Genomic DNA, 16,439 nt, shown 5'->3' on the forward strand with positions numbered 1-16,439 from the left:
GCTAAAGAGTCAGAAGGGGGTTTTTGGGAGAGGCTGCTGCTCCTGTGAGCAGCTTTGAGAGCAGAGGAACCCCACTCAGGAACAGGTCCTAGGCTCTCCAGATTGCAAAGGCATAAACAAGAGGTTTAGGATGAGGCTTAAGGCCCCAAAAGGGGGACTTGGCAAGCTGCAAAGCTGAAAGAAATACATCATATGCAAGGATTTCAATAAGCATATGTGACATAACTTGGCAATATTGTGCTTTTGTGGTTAATCATTTAGTTTTATCAGCTTGCATACACATAATCTTTATTAAATAGTAACTGTCCTTCATGATTCATGCAGTTCAAGGCCAAGAAAATAATCAGAGGCCACATTATGCTCTGGGCTGAGTGGATGATAGAATGGTTTGCAAAAAGGAAGACACTGCGTTCTGCCACCCACCACTGTTTCCTTGGGATGAGGGGCCAGGAGATGATAATGTTGGGGCCTCTTTAGTGCTAATAAACCAGACTGGCAGCCTATGTCTAGGTAACATGAATTCTATACAGTCCAACCCAACTTGGACCACCCCAAGACTCCCAAGCAGAAGATGAGCAGCCAGAAGCCCCCGCACCACACTGACAGTACCTGTGCTCTAAACACAGCTTCAGACCATTTGGGTTTCTGTAAAACTAGACTTTTTATTTAATTCATACAATACATTTAAACTGTTTGGTTTTAAACCCAAGGTAGCAGGAATGTATTTCCAAAGTTCTTCTCTTTGTTGTAGACCTGAAAGCAGAAGAAACCACCCACTTTTCAGATTAGCTGCTTACTAGTTAAAATCAGCCTGTTAACAAAGTTTTTATTCTTAATTCTAGTTATTGCCTCCTGGTTGTCATCATGCATATTCAGATCTTCACTCAAACCAACTGTCCCTAATGCCGAACTGTTCTCCTCCCATCCTCTCTGTATATTGGATCAAACTCTGCACCTACCGCAAGGGAATCATGCAGGGAGAGAAATTCTGTAATAGCGTGCACCTACATGACTGGTGTCAAAAAAGTGGCTGAAATCAGGATCTCTTTCCTCCTCCGGCTTTAGAGGCTGTAACTTAGGTTTCTTTCCTCTTTGGAGAGACTGAGCAGCAAGCCTTTTTCTTGTCAATGGTATCTGCAACAAAATAGCAGTTGCGTTACATTAGAGCCAAATTAGTGTTGTGCCCTCACTGACAACTTCGTGGATGTGAATAAGAATTGGCTAAATACAATGCCACTGTGTCAAAAACCCTGTCTGTCATTATCTGGACATTTTAAGATATATAGGCATGATTTAATTGCTGGATTTCAGGATATAGGAAGAAAGACTTCATACAGATCACTTACCATCATTCCACAACATACAGGGTATGCAACACAGCTTGGTGCCAGGATCACTGTCTATAGGAGACTTAAGTGTTAACACTAACCTTAGTTTCAAGATTACTATCAAATGGCAAAATGAAGCCTTATGTCTGTAGCTCAAGTTATATGCTTAAATTATATGTTTGAAATTCAGATCTAGGTTTATGTTTACTCTGAGTTGGTGACATCATTTATGTTCCCTCAATAAAGAGCTTTCAAGGAAAATGTGTATTTCTCAGTTTGTAGGACTGGTTGCGTGTGCTTGCTCTGTGTGTCCGTGAAGGCTGATGGCTCCTCCCTCTGTGAAAGGAAATCTCTCAGCCTCAATCTCATCAGGCATATATTGGGATTATGTTCCTCGCTTTGATAGAAGAAGCAACAAAGATGAACTGATTGTCCTTGTGATACTTACTTATTTTCCTTTCTAGTTTTGCTGCACACCTTTTCCCAGGTTTTTCTATTGTATTGTTAAGTCCTGGACACTAAGTGACGTGATGACCGAGCATGTATAAGTTGTCACTTGATTCTAGCGCTCTCTCTCATCCCCAGAGCAAAAACCGGATCATGTTAGAAGCATGAACAGCTAGTTTTACCAGTGATGTCTGTCAGGTGTCTTAGTGCCACAGCTGTCTCTTACTGAGGCATCATGGTCTTACAGCACAAATTTTGAATGTCCTTACACACAGCACGTCTGAAGTCCTTTTCACGAGAAATTTCGTGGCATTGTGCAAAGCAAATGCTATTACTGATTCTGCTCGAGAACAGGTAAGATGTGTCACCTTCCCAATCTAGTGATGCGTTTTCCCCAGGACTCATAAAGCAGCCTAAGCCTGCAGTGAGTGGCATAGATGAGGCATCTGAGGAGAGATTTACCCATTCCCAGAAAACCAGCTCCTCTACCACCCAACAGAGCAAAGCAGAAGAAAGGCTATAGTAACCACCTATCAATCTATAGATTATATTTCTACAAGAAGCATCTTCTTGTCCCCTACAAAGTGCTAACATCTCCTGGTGCATTCATGTTTCAGTTGGGTTGGGCAAGGTAAACCAGCTCCAAACTGCTAACTGCTATCGTGTTCCTTCCCACCTCCTCAAAGTTCATCCTGAACGTGCATTCATCTGTTTGCCTACATCTGATAAACATGGTATTCTTTGTATTTTATCTCTCCTGACACAGTATTATTCCACTTAAAAACGACTGTAATCACATGCTTCCCTTTGCAGACGCTTGTGCACCTTAATGAAAGTGCTTTATATTTTTAAAAGGAGGTGAGCATCTCTTCCTTAACTTATCACAGACGTATTAAACATTAAAAATATGAAAAATCCATATGGATTAAATATTTATTTTATTTTTTAGAGAGCAAGTACAATGATGTTGCATTAAAATAATGCTATGTCATAGTTGTTACAGCTCTGATAGAAAAATAAACATCTCAATATACTACAGTGTCAACTCATTAATAAATATCAAAATAGAAGTTAGTAGTCAACCGAAATTAATAAACAGCTATAAAAGTATACTATTTTAAATAATAAAATATTCAGTATATTTCCAGACAAACAAAAGTAGTGATTTAAAAGTATCATTTAACATGTAAAATGAACAGTAAGAAGTTATAAATTTATTTAAAACCTCTTCCCTTACTAACATTCTCTATGCATAAAATCTAGAGGAACATTATTTATCTGTATATACTTTTTTTACAAAAGGTAGTATATGTTAAATAGAAAGTTAAAAACTGTAGTATTATTAATAGCTGTCACACCATTGCTAAATAAGACACTTTAAAGTAGCTTTATTTTTTGAAGCAGTAGTAGGTGAAAGTGAAGAAGATGTTAGCACAGTGAATTCATCCAACACTAATGCCTTCCCAAAAGAATCTTTCATCTTTCAATATCTCCCTTCAAAATATAACTAAAACAGCCCAAACACAATATAGGTATCAGGATGAAATGTTAGGATTTGGGTAGAAGCCATTGTTTTAACAAATGCCAGACATTTTAATTTTTTTTTTTTTAATAAGTCGGTACCTTTTTTTTAAGAGTGTGTGCAGAAAAGGAAGCAAAGAGAACATGTAATCCAGAGCAGCATTGCTAAAGCTTAAGATTCTCCTAATTTTAGTTTTTTTTCTTTTTCCGTTCCCCCCCTTCCCCAGAAAGGCCAACCATTCTGAGCTGGCTTGCACTCAGTGAAACCCCACTGATTTGGCTTGCTATAGAAATCCATTCACGCTGGCTAATTTTAACCTTTTTTCCCTCCCCATGAATTTCAATTCTCTGCAAGATCCATGAGATGTCTGTGCATCGGAGCAGTGTCAAGATTATCATTAAAAAGTAGTGTTCTTCTTAACTACTGCTCTATTTCTGCTCAGCAAAGAAATCTTTCCCCTCTCTTGCAAATGGACAGCCAGAACGCTGGCACTGCGCTTCACTCATAGTCAGAGCAGACTGTCACCCAGCACTGACTCAGCACGAGTGCCTCTACGGGAAGTGCCCTTTCCCAGTTACAGCTTACATTCCTTAAGGCTGGCTGGTGGAGATCCTGGGGCTGGTGGGAAGTCAATGGGCAGATGCCCAAAGACTTCCCAGAAGCTTTAATGGAGGTCTGCAGCATTCAGGTTTACAGTACGTACTGGCACAGGCGGTCCCTTGCTATGTTACATGCAAGCATTTTTTGATGAGTAAAGATGCAAAAAGCCTGCAGTGCTGAGGATAGTGTGTGGCCAAGCGCCTAGGACAGAAACTGTACCACCTCTGCCAAGCCAACCTACTTTGAAGAGCCTTCCTGCCCTGACAAATGGGGAAGTGTGGTCTCAGAGCACCATCTCTGTAGGGATGCTGTAGGATCATTCCCAATTCTGGGAATTGTAGGGCACATTGCACCTGCTGAGGATGCCATACCTCTACAAGTCCCTGCAGAGGCAGCAGTACCCATGCACCTCTCTGCCTTGGGCACCACCAGGCCTTATGGCTACTTTAGGACTACAGGTTGCCTGAAGCTGCTTTACACGTTCACTCCCCCAGTTTGCATACGTGTACATTTAGGTATGCACACTGAGCAGGAAACATATTATATATGATCAGACTGGGAAAATAATTTTTTCTACTGCAGTCTGAAGAATACATTACATAGCAAGTTTTCATGACACCATAGAGAGGAAAAAATAAATCCAGTTGAAAATAATGGATAAAATGTAAACTATGTCTATACAAACGTCCTTCCTTTTTAAGGTTCACTTTCAACATTCCTTGTGAACGTAAGGGAATTTCAGCTGGGCACAATGAAAATTCCTTGCATACCATGTGCACGTTTTCTGGATGAAACAGCTATTTTCCCACACGCTTCTGTAGCAATGTTATTAACATACTCACGATGCTTGGAAATAATCAATTCATAGTATTTCTTCATTTTAGAGTCTTTAAAAAAATCTGAAGTAAAAGGCATGCTTTTTAATTGCACAAACATGTCATTTCTGAAATGTTAGACAAATAACCAGTTAAAGGTAAAAAAAGTGAGATTAGAATTTGAAAATTATACATATGGATTTTAACATTAACAAATCTGCTGTGAAAAGTCATGCATATGCTCTGTTTGTGGGAGCAAATCTAAAACCAACTCCCCAAACCAGTGATGAGATGCAACAGTATCTGCCAGCAGATTTTTGGGTATAGGCATGCAGTCGAATTATTTGACTTTTTTTGCACTTTTTGAAGAAGTCTAGTATAAGAAGTTTTATTTAAGAAGTTTGGAACATTCTATTCTGAGGCTAGATATTTTTTCCCCTATTTTTACGAGCATCTTTGACGCACAATACATTGAAAACTAATATGAACTAATTTGTCTTTAATATCTCCCATATTAAGCACTATAGGAAGCAGAGTCCTTCTGCAATTGCTGAGGAAATTCCTTGTGAATTACAGGCTGCTTTCTCATTTAAGGTCATGTGCTGAGGGAACAGAGCTCCCTAAATAGTGAAGCTTTTGTTGGGCTATTCATCTCCTGCAGCAGCTCTTCTGAAAAACATGGTCAAAGGCAGAGGGAAACAAGTACCAAGCAAAGCCAGAGTTTCTCATGGATAGATTCCATCCCTAGAAACAAAGCCTCCTCCCAAGGATCCTGCTCTGTATAAGCTCCCCATGGGCCTTCTAAAAGCCTTGACCTGTCACATTAGCAGCAGCTTATTCTTTTTCACTAGTCTCCTCCACAATACAGCAAAACCATGAGGGAGATGCAAAAAAGCTTTTTTTTCCTTTTTTTTTTTTTTTTTTAATATACTTTTTTTTAACCTCAGGACAGCAAGCAGCTTACAGTGCAATTTGTCCTGTAAGCCTGCTCTATTTGACCAAAGCATTTTAAATATTCAGGCAGGTGTCTGATAAGGAAATACTGGCCGTGCCCCTTCACAGGCAGCGCTGCAGAAGAAAAGTAGTAGCAGTGTGATGTGTGTGGAAGATGGGTGTTACAGCTCAAATCTTTCTCCCACAAAGAACCCAGCTCCATTGTCCTCTACCCACATAATTTAACTCCCCCTAACAGTGAAAAGTAATTTCTAACGAAAAAACATTAGCTATCACTTCAGTAAATGCTTTCAGGGCCATTATGGGAAATACATCTGAGGAAACTTTTTTGCTAAAAAAAAAAAAAAAAAAATCACACTGTTTAAAGAACATAATCACATCTTTTGTAATATATTCTCATATTCTCTGCCGAGCTTTTAAATTTGTTTTGTTTTGTTAAGTTAACAGATACCCAGATACTTTGTTTCCTACTCACTTAAAAATACTAACGAATTGTGACAAGGCCAACAGCAGGTAAACCTTTATTGATCTTTTATCTTAATCCCACTGAAACCAATGGTTTGTAATCTGTTAATTTACATAGGAGGAAAATGGTTCTACGTGTTTTAAAAGAAAATGAAAGTTTAAGGTATACTTGATAGATTACAGAATTAATGTATAAAGATATTATTTAAGCTATCACTAAAATCAGGGTCAGTGTAAGGAACCCCCCTTTTCTTTAAATGAGACACTTTCACCTGTATCGCAGAAAGCTCAGGCACTACTTTGAAGACTGCTTTAGAAACATTTAATAGTCCAGTTTACACTTCTTTTTTTAAAACAAGCCCTAAAATCTAAAGCTTTTATGACAATTTAATGGAAAGCCCACTGTCTGTATATTATTTTTCTTGATCCCTCACTTGATCCACAACTCAATAAATTAATTGTGAACACTCACATACTACTTGTCATTTGTTCTGCATCCTGCCTTCCTTTCACATGTATACTCTTCAGATTTCAGAGGGAGTTTGCAGAAGAAATACAGAATAAGAAATACAGAATATATACTAATTTCTAAAAACTGTATATAAAGAGGTCCTGCTTTGTTTCTGTAACTCTTATCTATGACCAGTACAGACCAATATTTAGTTATCAGTAATTACTGTTGCTAAAATGATACACTGCATACTCTCTTCTGAGACGATTTTTTTTTACCAGCAAGATTTTAGTGCATTAGAGGTTGATCAGATTTTCGTAGGGTTTCGGCAGCATAAAGTTAGTAAATCAGACTGTTGGCTGACTCTTCCAACTAGCATATAACAATAACACATCTTCTACCACTATAGCCGGGTTCAGGCGTAAGAAAATGCTTCTGCTTGACCTTGTAGCTCAAATTCTGCTCTCAGATAAGCTCATATTGGTCCCGCTGTGTTTTGAAGATTTTGCCCATTTCTGAAGGCAGAATTTGATCCCACATTTATGAAGTCAATGAATGTGTTCTCTTGAGAAAAAGACTCCTGTTTTCCTCACCTTATTCCAATTTGCACGTTCTTTTCCACATCACACTGGACACATTTCTCAATGCACAGTCACAAAAAATGAAGTGGTTATGTAAGGATTCACAAAATCTAATCCTGTCAACTAATTTACATAGGAAAAAAGAGCACGTGTGTAAAATCAGACTTATGTCTGACATCTTACAAAAAGAACAAAGCCCTTATTTGGCAAAACACTGACATGTAGCTAGCAAACCAAACACAGCTCTGCTGTAATTTATCTGCTTGCAACGGAGTTGATGCTGCTGACTCCAAAGGTGAAGTCAGCCGGCAGTGATCATCATGTAGACTATGCTGTTGGACAGAGGAACTCTCTTGTTTTCTGTAGCCACTCAGTTTCCAAATACCTTAAAATTCATATATAATTTTTTATGTTGAAACAAGTAAAAAAGCTAAAAATTACTCTTTATCAGATATAAATTATCTTTAAGTGACATAACATATAAAAAACTATATAGATAAAATTTATCTCTGTGTGTGTGCACGCATGTGTGTCTATACACACACAACTATACATCCACACCAGTAAGTAAGCACTCATTTAATCCAGTCATTTTTATTAAGTAATGAGGAGAAGCTAAGAGGTTAAAGCAGACAAATCAGTGGAATTTAGTCAACTGAGAGAACTATAAAAGTACCGTTTACTCTATTTAAGAGCATTTGAATAGTTTTATCTATTGCTATAATATACAGCAATGTTAATATTTCAGTCACAGCTTTTGCCCATTCCCACAGAGCACATCAGTACTAGCTACATGTAGGGTGAGATCAGTGCTTTGTCAGACCGGTTCGTATCTACATTCTAGGCCATAACTAAATAAATTAGAATACGCTAAAGTGCTACATCAACACTAATGTTCCTGAACAGTAGTAACGCACATTTCTCTTTCAAAAATAAAAAAAATACAGCAGCTATAGTTTCAAACATAGTCACATTACGTGAATATGCTTACATGCCACTTTGTTACAGTATTCAACGAAACGCACACCACAAAACCATATGGCAACAGTCAAGACTCTGACAGAGTACAAAAGGTAACTTTTTAAAAGTCGAGCATGTCGGAAATAGACATTTGCAGAAAACACACCGTCTTCAGAAATCACACTTGAAAGTTTCGTTTAATCGTAACTTGCTGATGTCGATATTTATTTCCTCTGGTTTGTCACGTCTGTATGTTACTGTTCTTGTACAAACAGTAGGCAAAAACATCTTATCCTTGAAGGAGAAGATACAATTTTTATCAACAGTTAGCTAACTTTTATGTGCAAGAAAAAGATTACTGAATATGATGGCTCTGAAATCAATTACCTTCTTTGTTGCAGATACTCTGTAATCAGCTGAAGATTTAACTTTATTGCTACTCCCCTGCAGAATTATCTGCCTGATGATAAGGACAACAAGCAACCCGATCAGAAAGGTAACTATAAAGATTATGGAAAAGACTCTAAAGTAGCTTCGTCCAGAGAAACATTCTGCAATGAAAGGAAAACACAAGTGTAAAGCCTAACGTATGGAATAGGCACATCCCTCAAACACAGTCATATCTACCACTGCATAGTAACGTCGCATAAACGTAACATGAACCTGATGAAAGTTAAAGGAAAATAACTTTAAGGAAGTTAAGGGGAAAAGTTGCCATATGCAACTTTTAAAGCAGGGCATATCACGAAAGGCAATTCCAATTAAGATCCACTGTAGAAAAATGGTGAAACTATTATTCCTTTAATCTACAGAACTAAGATTCAGGCTTCATCGTGTTGGCCACCATAAATTCTCGGTAAGCCGGTGAGTTTATAGCTGAAATAGAGAGGATGAATAGTTAGAGATGTATGGGGCCAAGACAGTTTAATCTTCATAAGATTACAGTGCTGATCATTGCCAAAATATGAAAGAAAATGTGGTTTCTTGAATCTTTGTCCAGTGCTCTCCTCACTGGTAAACCTCTCTCACCCAGCAAGCTTTCCTTTAATTAATACTAAAGTTATGAGAAAAGTATTCACAGTTAGTTTTCTCATTTATGAACAACTGTAAGATAAAAAAACGAACAAAAATGTGAAGTGACAAAAGGTAACCATTTACCTGCACTTTTGTTGCAGCGTGGACTGATTAAGCTTCACGAGATTTTATTAAAAAAAATTTATTCTTCCACAGCCCTCAAAACTGTGCAGTTTTTTATACTTGAAAGGAATATTTAAACATTACTGAACGTGAGGTAAGCATTCTACTTCATTCTTCCTCGTTTCTGGTAATGTCAAACAATGTAAGCATATCCAAAGTAATAAAACATACAGAGCCATAACAGATTTTTATAAATATTTCTTTAAGCATTGCTCAGGCAGGATTCATTATTATTAGATGTGACTTTTCAAGGAGCTGGGAAATCTGATTTAGCAATGCTTGCCAATCACATTTCCTGTTATTATTTATCTTTTATTTTCCCTGAAGCGATGAGTGATTTTTCTCTTTTTCTTGCTTTCTTTCTTTGCTATTGTAATAATATGACACACTTTTGAAAGACATTGTAACAGAGGTGAATTCAATTACTAATCCCAACAGATTTTCATCTCTTATTAAAATTATCTAGAAAATGCCACATACCTGAAGTTTGGTCAATATAATGCAGCAGGTAAGCACAAGAGCTTGTGCACTGCTCAAGTTTAGCCTGAGATGCATTGTTAGAATGATGGCACTGAACACAATTCCTGTAAAATAAAAATGTAATTAAAAACCTATGTCTTTCCCTGCACTCCCCTTAAAGAGATTGCATCGACAGGCTGACGTATCACTAGCACATAATGCTTTCCTGTTAGTAAAAACATTGTGACATTTATTTATTTTTTTCTGAAATGTGATGCCTCTCTTGGCATTTTATCCCTGTGATGCTTCTCAGAACGAACTAGTCAGAAGTCGTAAAGTAAAACATGTCTTTGGCTTCGAGCCGCCTTCATCCGGCCCCTGCTCTGCATTTTGTGAAGTGTGCTTTTCAGGGGGTGTAGCGAAGGGTGCAGCACGGGGTTCAGCTGTCAGCCTCTAGTTCGGTCCTAGTCTTTCTTATCTAACAATCTCATTGGGATACACGCTGGAACTGAAGGGAAGAGATAGGTGTAGGAAACACAGCTTTGTTATTAATTTTTTGGATGCTATGTGAAGGCAAAGCCACGTGAGGTCCCGCTGCTGGGCAGTTCAGAGGGTCAGCAGCACAGTGGGAGGCAGCACTGTCAGTCTTGCCGTCTTCACTTCATAGCCTTCCAGAAGATGGACATCACAAGTGGTCCTGAAAAAGCCCTGACTGAATTTTTAACGAAGCTATGCCATCTTCTGAATTTATTAAAAGCACGCATTTCACAGCAACTTTGAACAAGTGTAAGCCAGCAAGGCTAACTGCATTTTATCTAGTGAAGTCTTAGCAGTCACCTTTTCAGACGTAGCCCAGCTTGTCTCTCCGGTATATTCACCAGATGAGCTATAATTCAAATGAATACGAATAAACAACAATTCTGCTTTGATGACAGTTCCCTTTCCAACTAAAGGCTGATCTCTCACCCTCTTGGCCACAGTGGGATGCAGAAGATTACATGTGCTGACGGGAGGGCGCGGAAGAGCCGTGCCCAACGACAGGGCTTCATTGATTCTTTAAGCCAGCAGCTAGGGTGTGACTGACAGCTTGGTCCAGCTTCTCTCCTCCTTGGGCTGCTCATTTCGACCTCCACACTGTCCCTTCCTTTACATGGGTAAGGAAAAATGGCATGCTTTAAGACTAGCACAGCAAAGACTAAGTGGTTTAGAATGGAGTAACACAGAATGTTGTTCTCTGGGTAAGATCAGCTCTGCTCTGCTGACCGATGGCAGTGATAATGCGCAGGTACCGCTCTTGTTCCACACCTCCTTCTTTCAGCTGAGAAGCACAAGAAGTGTGCAAAAACAAATTTGGAGAATATTATTGGACTTGGTGGCATTCAAGAGTAGGACCTACTGTCCATTTTTAAAACTCCAAATTTATGGCTTTATTTCCTACCCAGAAGATTTCATATGAAGAACCATCTTTTAATAAATATATGAAAAAAAAAGATACTCATAGGACACACCTCCTTTGACTTCAGAAAGCTGAAAGTTGGACACAAGTGAACACAGATATGGACATGCAATTCTCTTAATTGCTAGTGTGAACCCCTCAGCTACATAGATAAAAGTCTCAAGTATGAATTGTTTCAATTTCCTACAGTCTAAATATCTAAGAAATATAGCATACATCTAGCCAAGCAGAAATATTTCTCCTTGTTTCAACACTACAGAGTTAAAAAGTCAAGTCTAGCACAAGAAACGTACCAGTTTTCTTCACAGGCTTTGTTACAAGTAGGGCAATATTCACACAAACGGCCAAAGCTTCTTGGATCTGTGCACTCACACTTTCCACATACACATTTTCCTCTTCCACTGCAAATCTGGCCCTTTGAATTCAGGCAGTGCTTTGCTGATTGTAACGAGCACTGGCAACGGTCACCTTCCCAGCCAGCAAAGCATTTGCATTTACCAGCTTCACATTCACCATTACCTACAACATCAGATAGCCTTGAGTCACATGCTTTTATGAAAACACAGAAAGTCCATTTTTATATGCATACATTTGTATTGCTGATGCTTTACATTAAACAGAACTAATTTAGACCTTGGCTTGCTAATTAGTTTTTAAGTTAACTATTTGGGCTGAAATTACCAGCATGATACATATTTACGGCTGCTGTTTGTCAAGTTGAGCAAAAGCTGCTACCTTGATGTCATCCTAAAACATTTTACTAGAATTTTCCCTGTTGCCTTGGATCAAAGTAGCGGGGATTAAAAATTACACAACTAACAGGAAAACAGTCTTCAGGCAAACTAAACAAATTTCTCTTTAGCAAGAAAGCATTCAATTCAAATAAACAGCAAGATTTAGTGGAAGAAGGAGGATCAAGTTCATGTGCACATGCCAGGTTGGTTTTTTTCTTTTCTTTTCAGAAGCATGCATGATAGCACTGCTTTTCTGCCTTTCTAAAGGACAGATGACTGAGCTGGACAGATGAGTATGCTGTGCTTATGAACTGTAGGTTGTTTAATAAGAACTTAAAACACACAGCCTCAAGTGGAGAACCTCTGCTGGCCTTTACGATTTTCCAGGCAAAGCAGTGGGAGCTTTAGGGCAAAATCCATGTGTTTTCCATGTTGTAGCACATTTAGGCAGCTGTACAACTGTACATGCCGATAATGTTTAGCCACATTTTTACAGAGTGGGCAAGCACCTTTAGGAAATATAGAAATAGCGCATAAAGCACAAGCAAATCTCATGAGGTGTCCTCAACTATGCCTCGGCAGTACTTAAGTTTCACACAAACTGTGATGGCCCTCTTGTGCTCCAGGGATCCACAGAGCAGCTGCAGGGAGAGAGTCCCGTCTAACAGATGGGATCCCCTAAACAGGAGTGAAGTCAAGGTATAGGCTGCTCCTTTTTTTGCGTGGGCTGGGCAAAATGGAGGGGGGAAGGGGATCACAGGACATCTCAGAGCAAGGCTCTGCACTGGAAAATATCCCATGAAGAGGCACACTCCTCGGCCATGGCCCCAGGCGGCAGGTTCCCTTTGTGGTACCCTAGGGCAGGACTCCATCACATATGACAATCTATGTCCAACACCTCTTAGACAAAGATCTCCCAGTCTCCTCTGCTGACCAGGGCACCAGATCTCAGGCTTTAGGAGCTTATAATTTTGAAAGGTCTGCTCAGGTTAAGAAATAGTAAATTTGCAAAGTTGGTTGGGGGGGGGGGGGGGAGAAGAGTGAGAAGATGAACCATAATTCTTTGTATTGGAATGAAGTATTTAAAGGGTTAGGTAACATTATTTCTCTTCATTTTATGTAAAGTTCACAGTCACCAGCAGAGCAAAACCAAAATAACTCTACTAAAGTCCATAGAATTACTCTAAATTTATCCAACTGCGGTCGAAAAAATTGGTCCCTCAATTCACTCATTGGTCAGTACACAGTGAAATGAAAGGATGCATGACAGCAGTACGGATTTTAAAATATTTAATTACTTCTGAGGCGAAAAAAAATATTCTGGTAGAGATACAGTAATGATACTGGTTCAATCCCATTTTTCCTTAATAACTCTAACTTAGAAGTACGTGTTTTATATTTTGTTCATATGCAATTTTCATTTGCATGCTTTCTTTAAAAAACATAAAGTAGGCCACAAAAAGAATAAGAATTTCTAACAACTATCTCTGTTTATGTTTCAATTCCACTCTCCTTTTTGGAGCAGGTGTTCTGAACAGCGTTAGCATATATATCAGTATTTGAAATCAAGTGTATCTCTGACAAGACTGATTTAGGGTGTTAGAAAATCAGAAACTCATCTGGAAGTTATGATTCGTCCTAATCTCTTAGTATCTCATGTTCCCATTAGACTGAAATGTATCAACTTACTTTTTGGAATAATGTACTGTTTTACCCACGATATCAGTATCATTACCTCTGAAAAAATTTGAGATGTAAATCTAAAAATAGCTAAACTTAGAAAAAACTCAATAAATACCCTAAAAAGCAGTGCTGAAGTTTAGAAGACAGTGCATTCCTCTGTGGTGAAGAAAGCCCAGGAGCTTTCTGCCAGGCTGTTCAGGACATTTCACACACTAATTCTGCACACACAATTCTTGTACTTGACAGCCTTGTACCATTGTTTTCAGGTGCACCACCTATATAAGCTTCAGAAACCAAACCAAATCAAACCCAAACCCAAACAAAACCAAAACACAGACATAAACTCTGCAGCTTACCAGAACATAAGTTTCCCTGGTGATACGGGCAGGAAAAATCATCCATTTCACAGTACTTGCCATACACCTTGCCTAGCTTGTTTTTGTAGCAGAAACATATTCCATCTATGCAATTTCCTTGACCACTACAGATGGGCTGGTCCTGGTGTCGTCTGCACCTCTGAGAAGGAAGTGCATCTCTGTTAGGGCTACAATTATTGTCACTGCAATGGGACTGTTTGCCATCAGAAGAAGTGTCATCAGCCCATACTCTTTTGTGCCTTGCACTGTCTCCATACTGACAGGCACAGCTTTTCTGCACATTAACGATGGCGGTTTCATTGAAACCAATTGGCTTAAGTATTGCATATTTTCTTCCTCCAGTTGTATCACACCCTTTCATTGTAACTGATACATTGAAAAGTACCTAAGAAGAAATAAAGACAGATTTTACATCATTATTATTTCCTATAAATTGCTTAAAATTTTTAACACGTAAGTAAAACAGAATCTTCCATTACATATGAATGTGCACTAGCTAATAATAACAAAATACACAATGGCCATTTGTCAAATATGATATATTAGTAATGATAGGCATCACAAATACAGTTAAAATCCTAACAATAGAAGATTGACAGCAGTCTACTTTTCATGTTAAGAAAGCATAGTTGCAGAAGACAAGTTTAAGACAAGTTAAATAGTAATAGTATTACCATCATCATCCTCCTGATCTTATTAAATGTGTATATTCTGTTATATTATAGAAATACTGAAATGAGGATTGGGACTAGACTGAGCAAGACAATACACAAACAGAAACAGAGATATTTTTCATAAAAAGAACATATAATGAATGTTCTTGCTGCAGAAATGGTCTGCAAATAGAAACCACACAGTTTTTTTGGATGGCCCTGTCTACTCCTACTAAAACACGGAAATGGCTCAGACCTTAGCATCAGCTTATTTTTTCCCAATTCGTATGACGGGGATGGAGCAAGAGAGTCTTGCTGCTCTTGGTGTGGTCCTGGGCAGACCAAGTGCTGCTTCAGAGTGGACCCAGTGCCTAGCTCCTGGCCATGTCATGGCCATCACCACCACGCCCCAGGTCCTCACCCAGGTAGTGCCCATTGCAGCAGCAGCCCCCGTGGCTTTCCGGAATCCTGGCTCATGGACCCTGGATCATTTTGGTGATTAGGTGACTGCCACAGAGTTTGCATCAATCAATACCAAAACTCTTTGATAGCTCTGACATCTGTGATACTTTCACTGGATAGCAATCTTGTATTTCACGATTGTTTTTTGGTTTTTTTTGACTAGTAGGCTTCTGACAGGGTATTCTCACTAAGGCTATTTAGCCTGCTGGTGGAAAACAACTCTTCCTCACCTCCTCACAGAAAAATATAACCAAGAGGAAAAGGCGAGAAAGAAGCCCAAGAGAAGCAAATACCTTTACAAAGATTTCCAAATGAAAAAGAAGAGAAAACCTAAGAAACTGATTACATATGAGGTTGAAAATACCCACAAAGACCAAGACCGTTCATTTCTCATTGCTGTCTCCCCCTCCCGCTGCACCCCCACACGAGAACAGCCGAGCCCTTGGGGACAATGGTGGCTTTGTGGCGAGTGGGGCTGCGGCTGCCTACACGGACAACAGGAGAAAATGCTGTGCAGAAGCATGCGCTTCTTAATGTTGTATTGAGGAGGCACACAGGCTTTGTCTCGCTCTTTGCTTTTCTTCTTCTTGTTTCTTAAATGCGCCACTATGCACATAACCCCTCAGTTGCCTACACTCTCCGCGCATGAGTCGTCTTCCCTTCGGTTACAGGGCAAAAGTGTGGCTATGCACGAATTAATTCATACGGCAGGTGCGTATCACATGGGGAGGACAGGCTGCAGCTAGAGAATGTGCTTTTTATTCAACACAGAGCCCTGCTAGAAAACATTGTCTTCATGTACAACACACTACTGGAGGAATTGGAGGGAGACGGGAGGGAAGGGCAAATCATGTCTTGCATCCGAGTTGTGAAATTTGATGGGCCTGAACACAGCAGCAGAAAGATTAAACATACTGCGACTAAATAATTACAACACCGTGAACACTGACACTCGCTAATAGCCAAAGTTAATTTTGCACGCTGAGGAGGCCATAGGATACTTCCAGAATATAATACACTTTGTGTTTCGGTAAGAGAAGGAAGGAAGAAGGATTAGACAATGAAAGGAATGTGAGAATTAAGGAAAAGCATTTTGCCTGTAAACAAACACTGAAAGGAGGATTTACGGTTAAAATAAATTAATCTCTTGAGGATGGCTCATTTTCAACAGTAGTAGAGGTTTAGGACTACATGCAATCTTTTACAATCAACTGGCTTGGCTTTTTAATAAAAAGAAACAGATATAAATATTTTTCTTTTCATTAAACAAACGAATTCCAGCCCTATTTCTTATG

General features: G+C 39.0%; 1 protein-coding gene across 2 annotated transcripts in view; it reads right to left on the reverse strand.

Moving 5' to 3' along the window:
- Positions 1-654: 654 nt before the first annotated feature.
- Positions 655-16,439, reverse strand: part of ITGB8 (integrin subunit beta 8) — a 50,065-nt gene continuing 34,280 nt past the window's right edge. The window contains exons 10-15 of one of the 2 annotated variants that reach the window (XM_075143611.1): positions 14,009-14,414; positions 11,529-11,754; positions 9,801-9,904; positions 8,511-8,674; positions 1,009-1,134; positions 655-753 (exon numbers count right to left, since the gene is read on the reverse strand). In XM_075143611.1, coding sequence (XP_074999712.1) covers positions 700-753; positions 1,009-1,134; positions 8,511-8,674; positions 9,801-9,904; positions 11,529-11,754; positions 14,009-14,414 — 1,080 coding nt within the window. In that variant the 3' untranslated portion in view covers positions 655-699. Of the gene's footprint in view, positions 754-1,008; positions 1,135-5,608; positions 8,418-8,510; positions 8,675-9,800; positions 9,905-11,528; positions 11,755-14,008; positions 14,415-16,439 lie in introns of those variants that run through there. The other variant, XM_075143613.1, reaches the window with a different exon arrangement.

This window comes from Calonectris borealis, chromosome 2 (assembly GCF_964195595.1).
Source record: "Calonectris borealis chromosome 2, bCalBor7.hap1.2, whole genome shotgun sequence".
Taxonomy (NCBI): domain Eukaryota; kingdom Metazoa; phylum Chordata; class Aves; order Procellariiformes; family Procellariidae; genus Calonectris; species Calonectris borealis.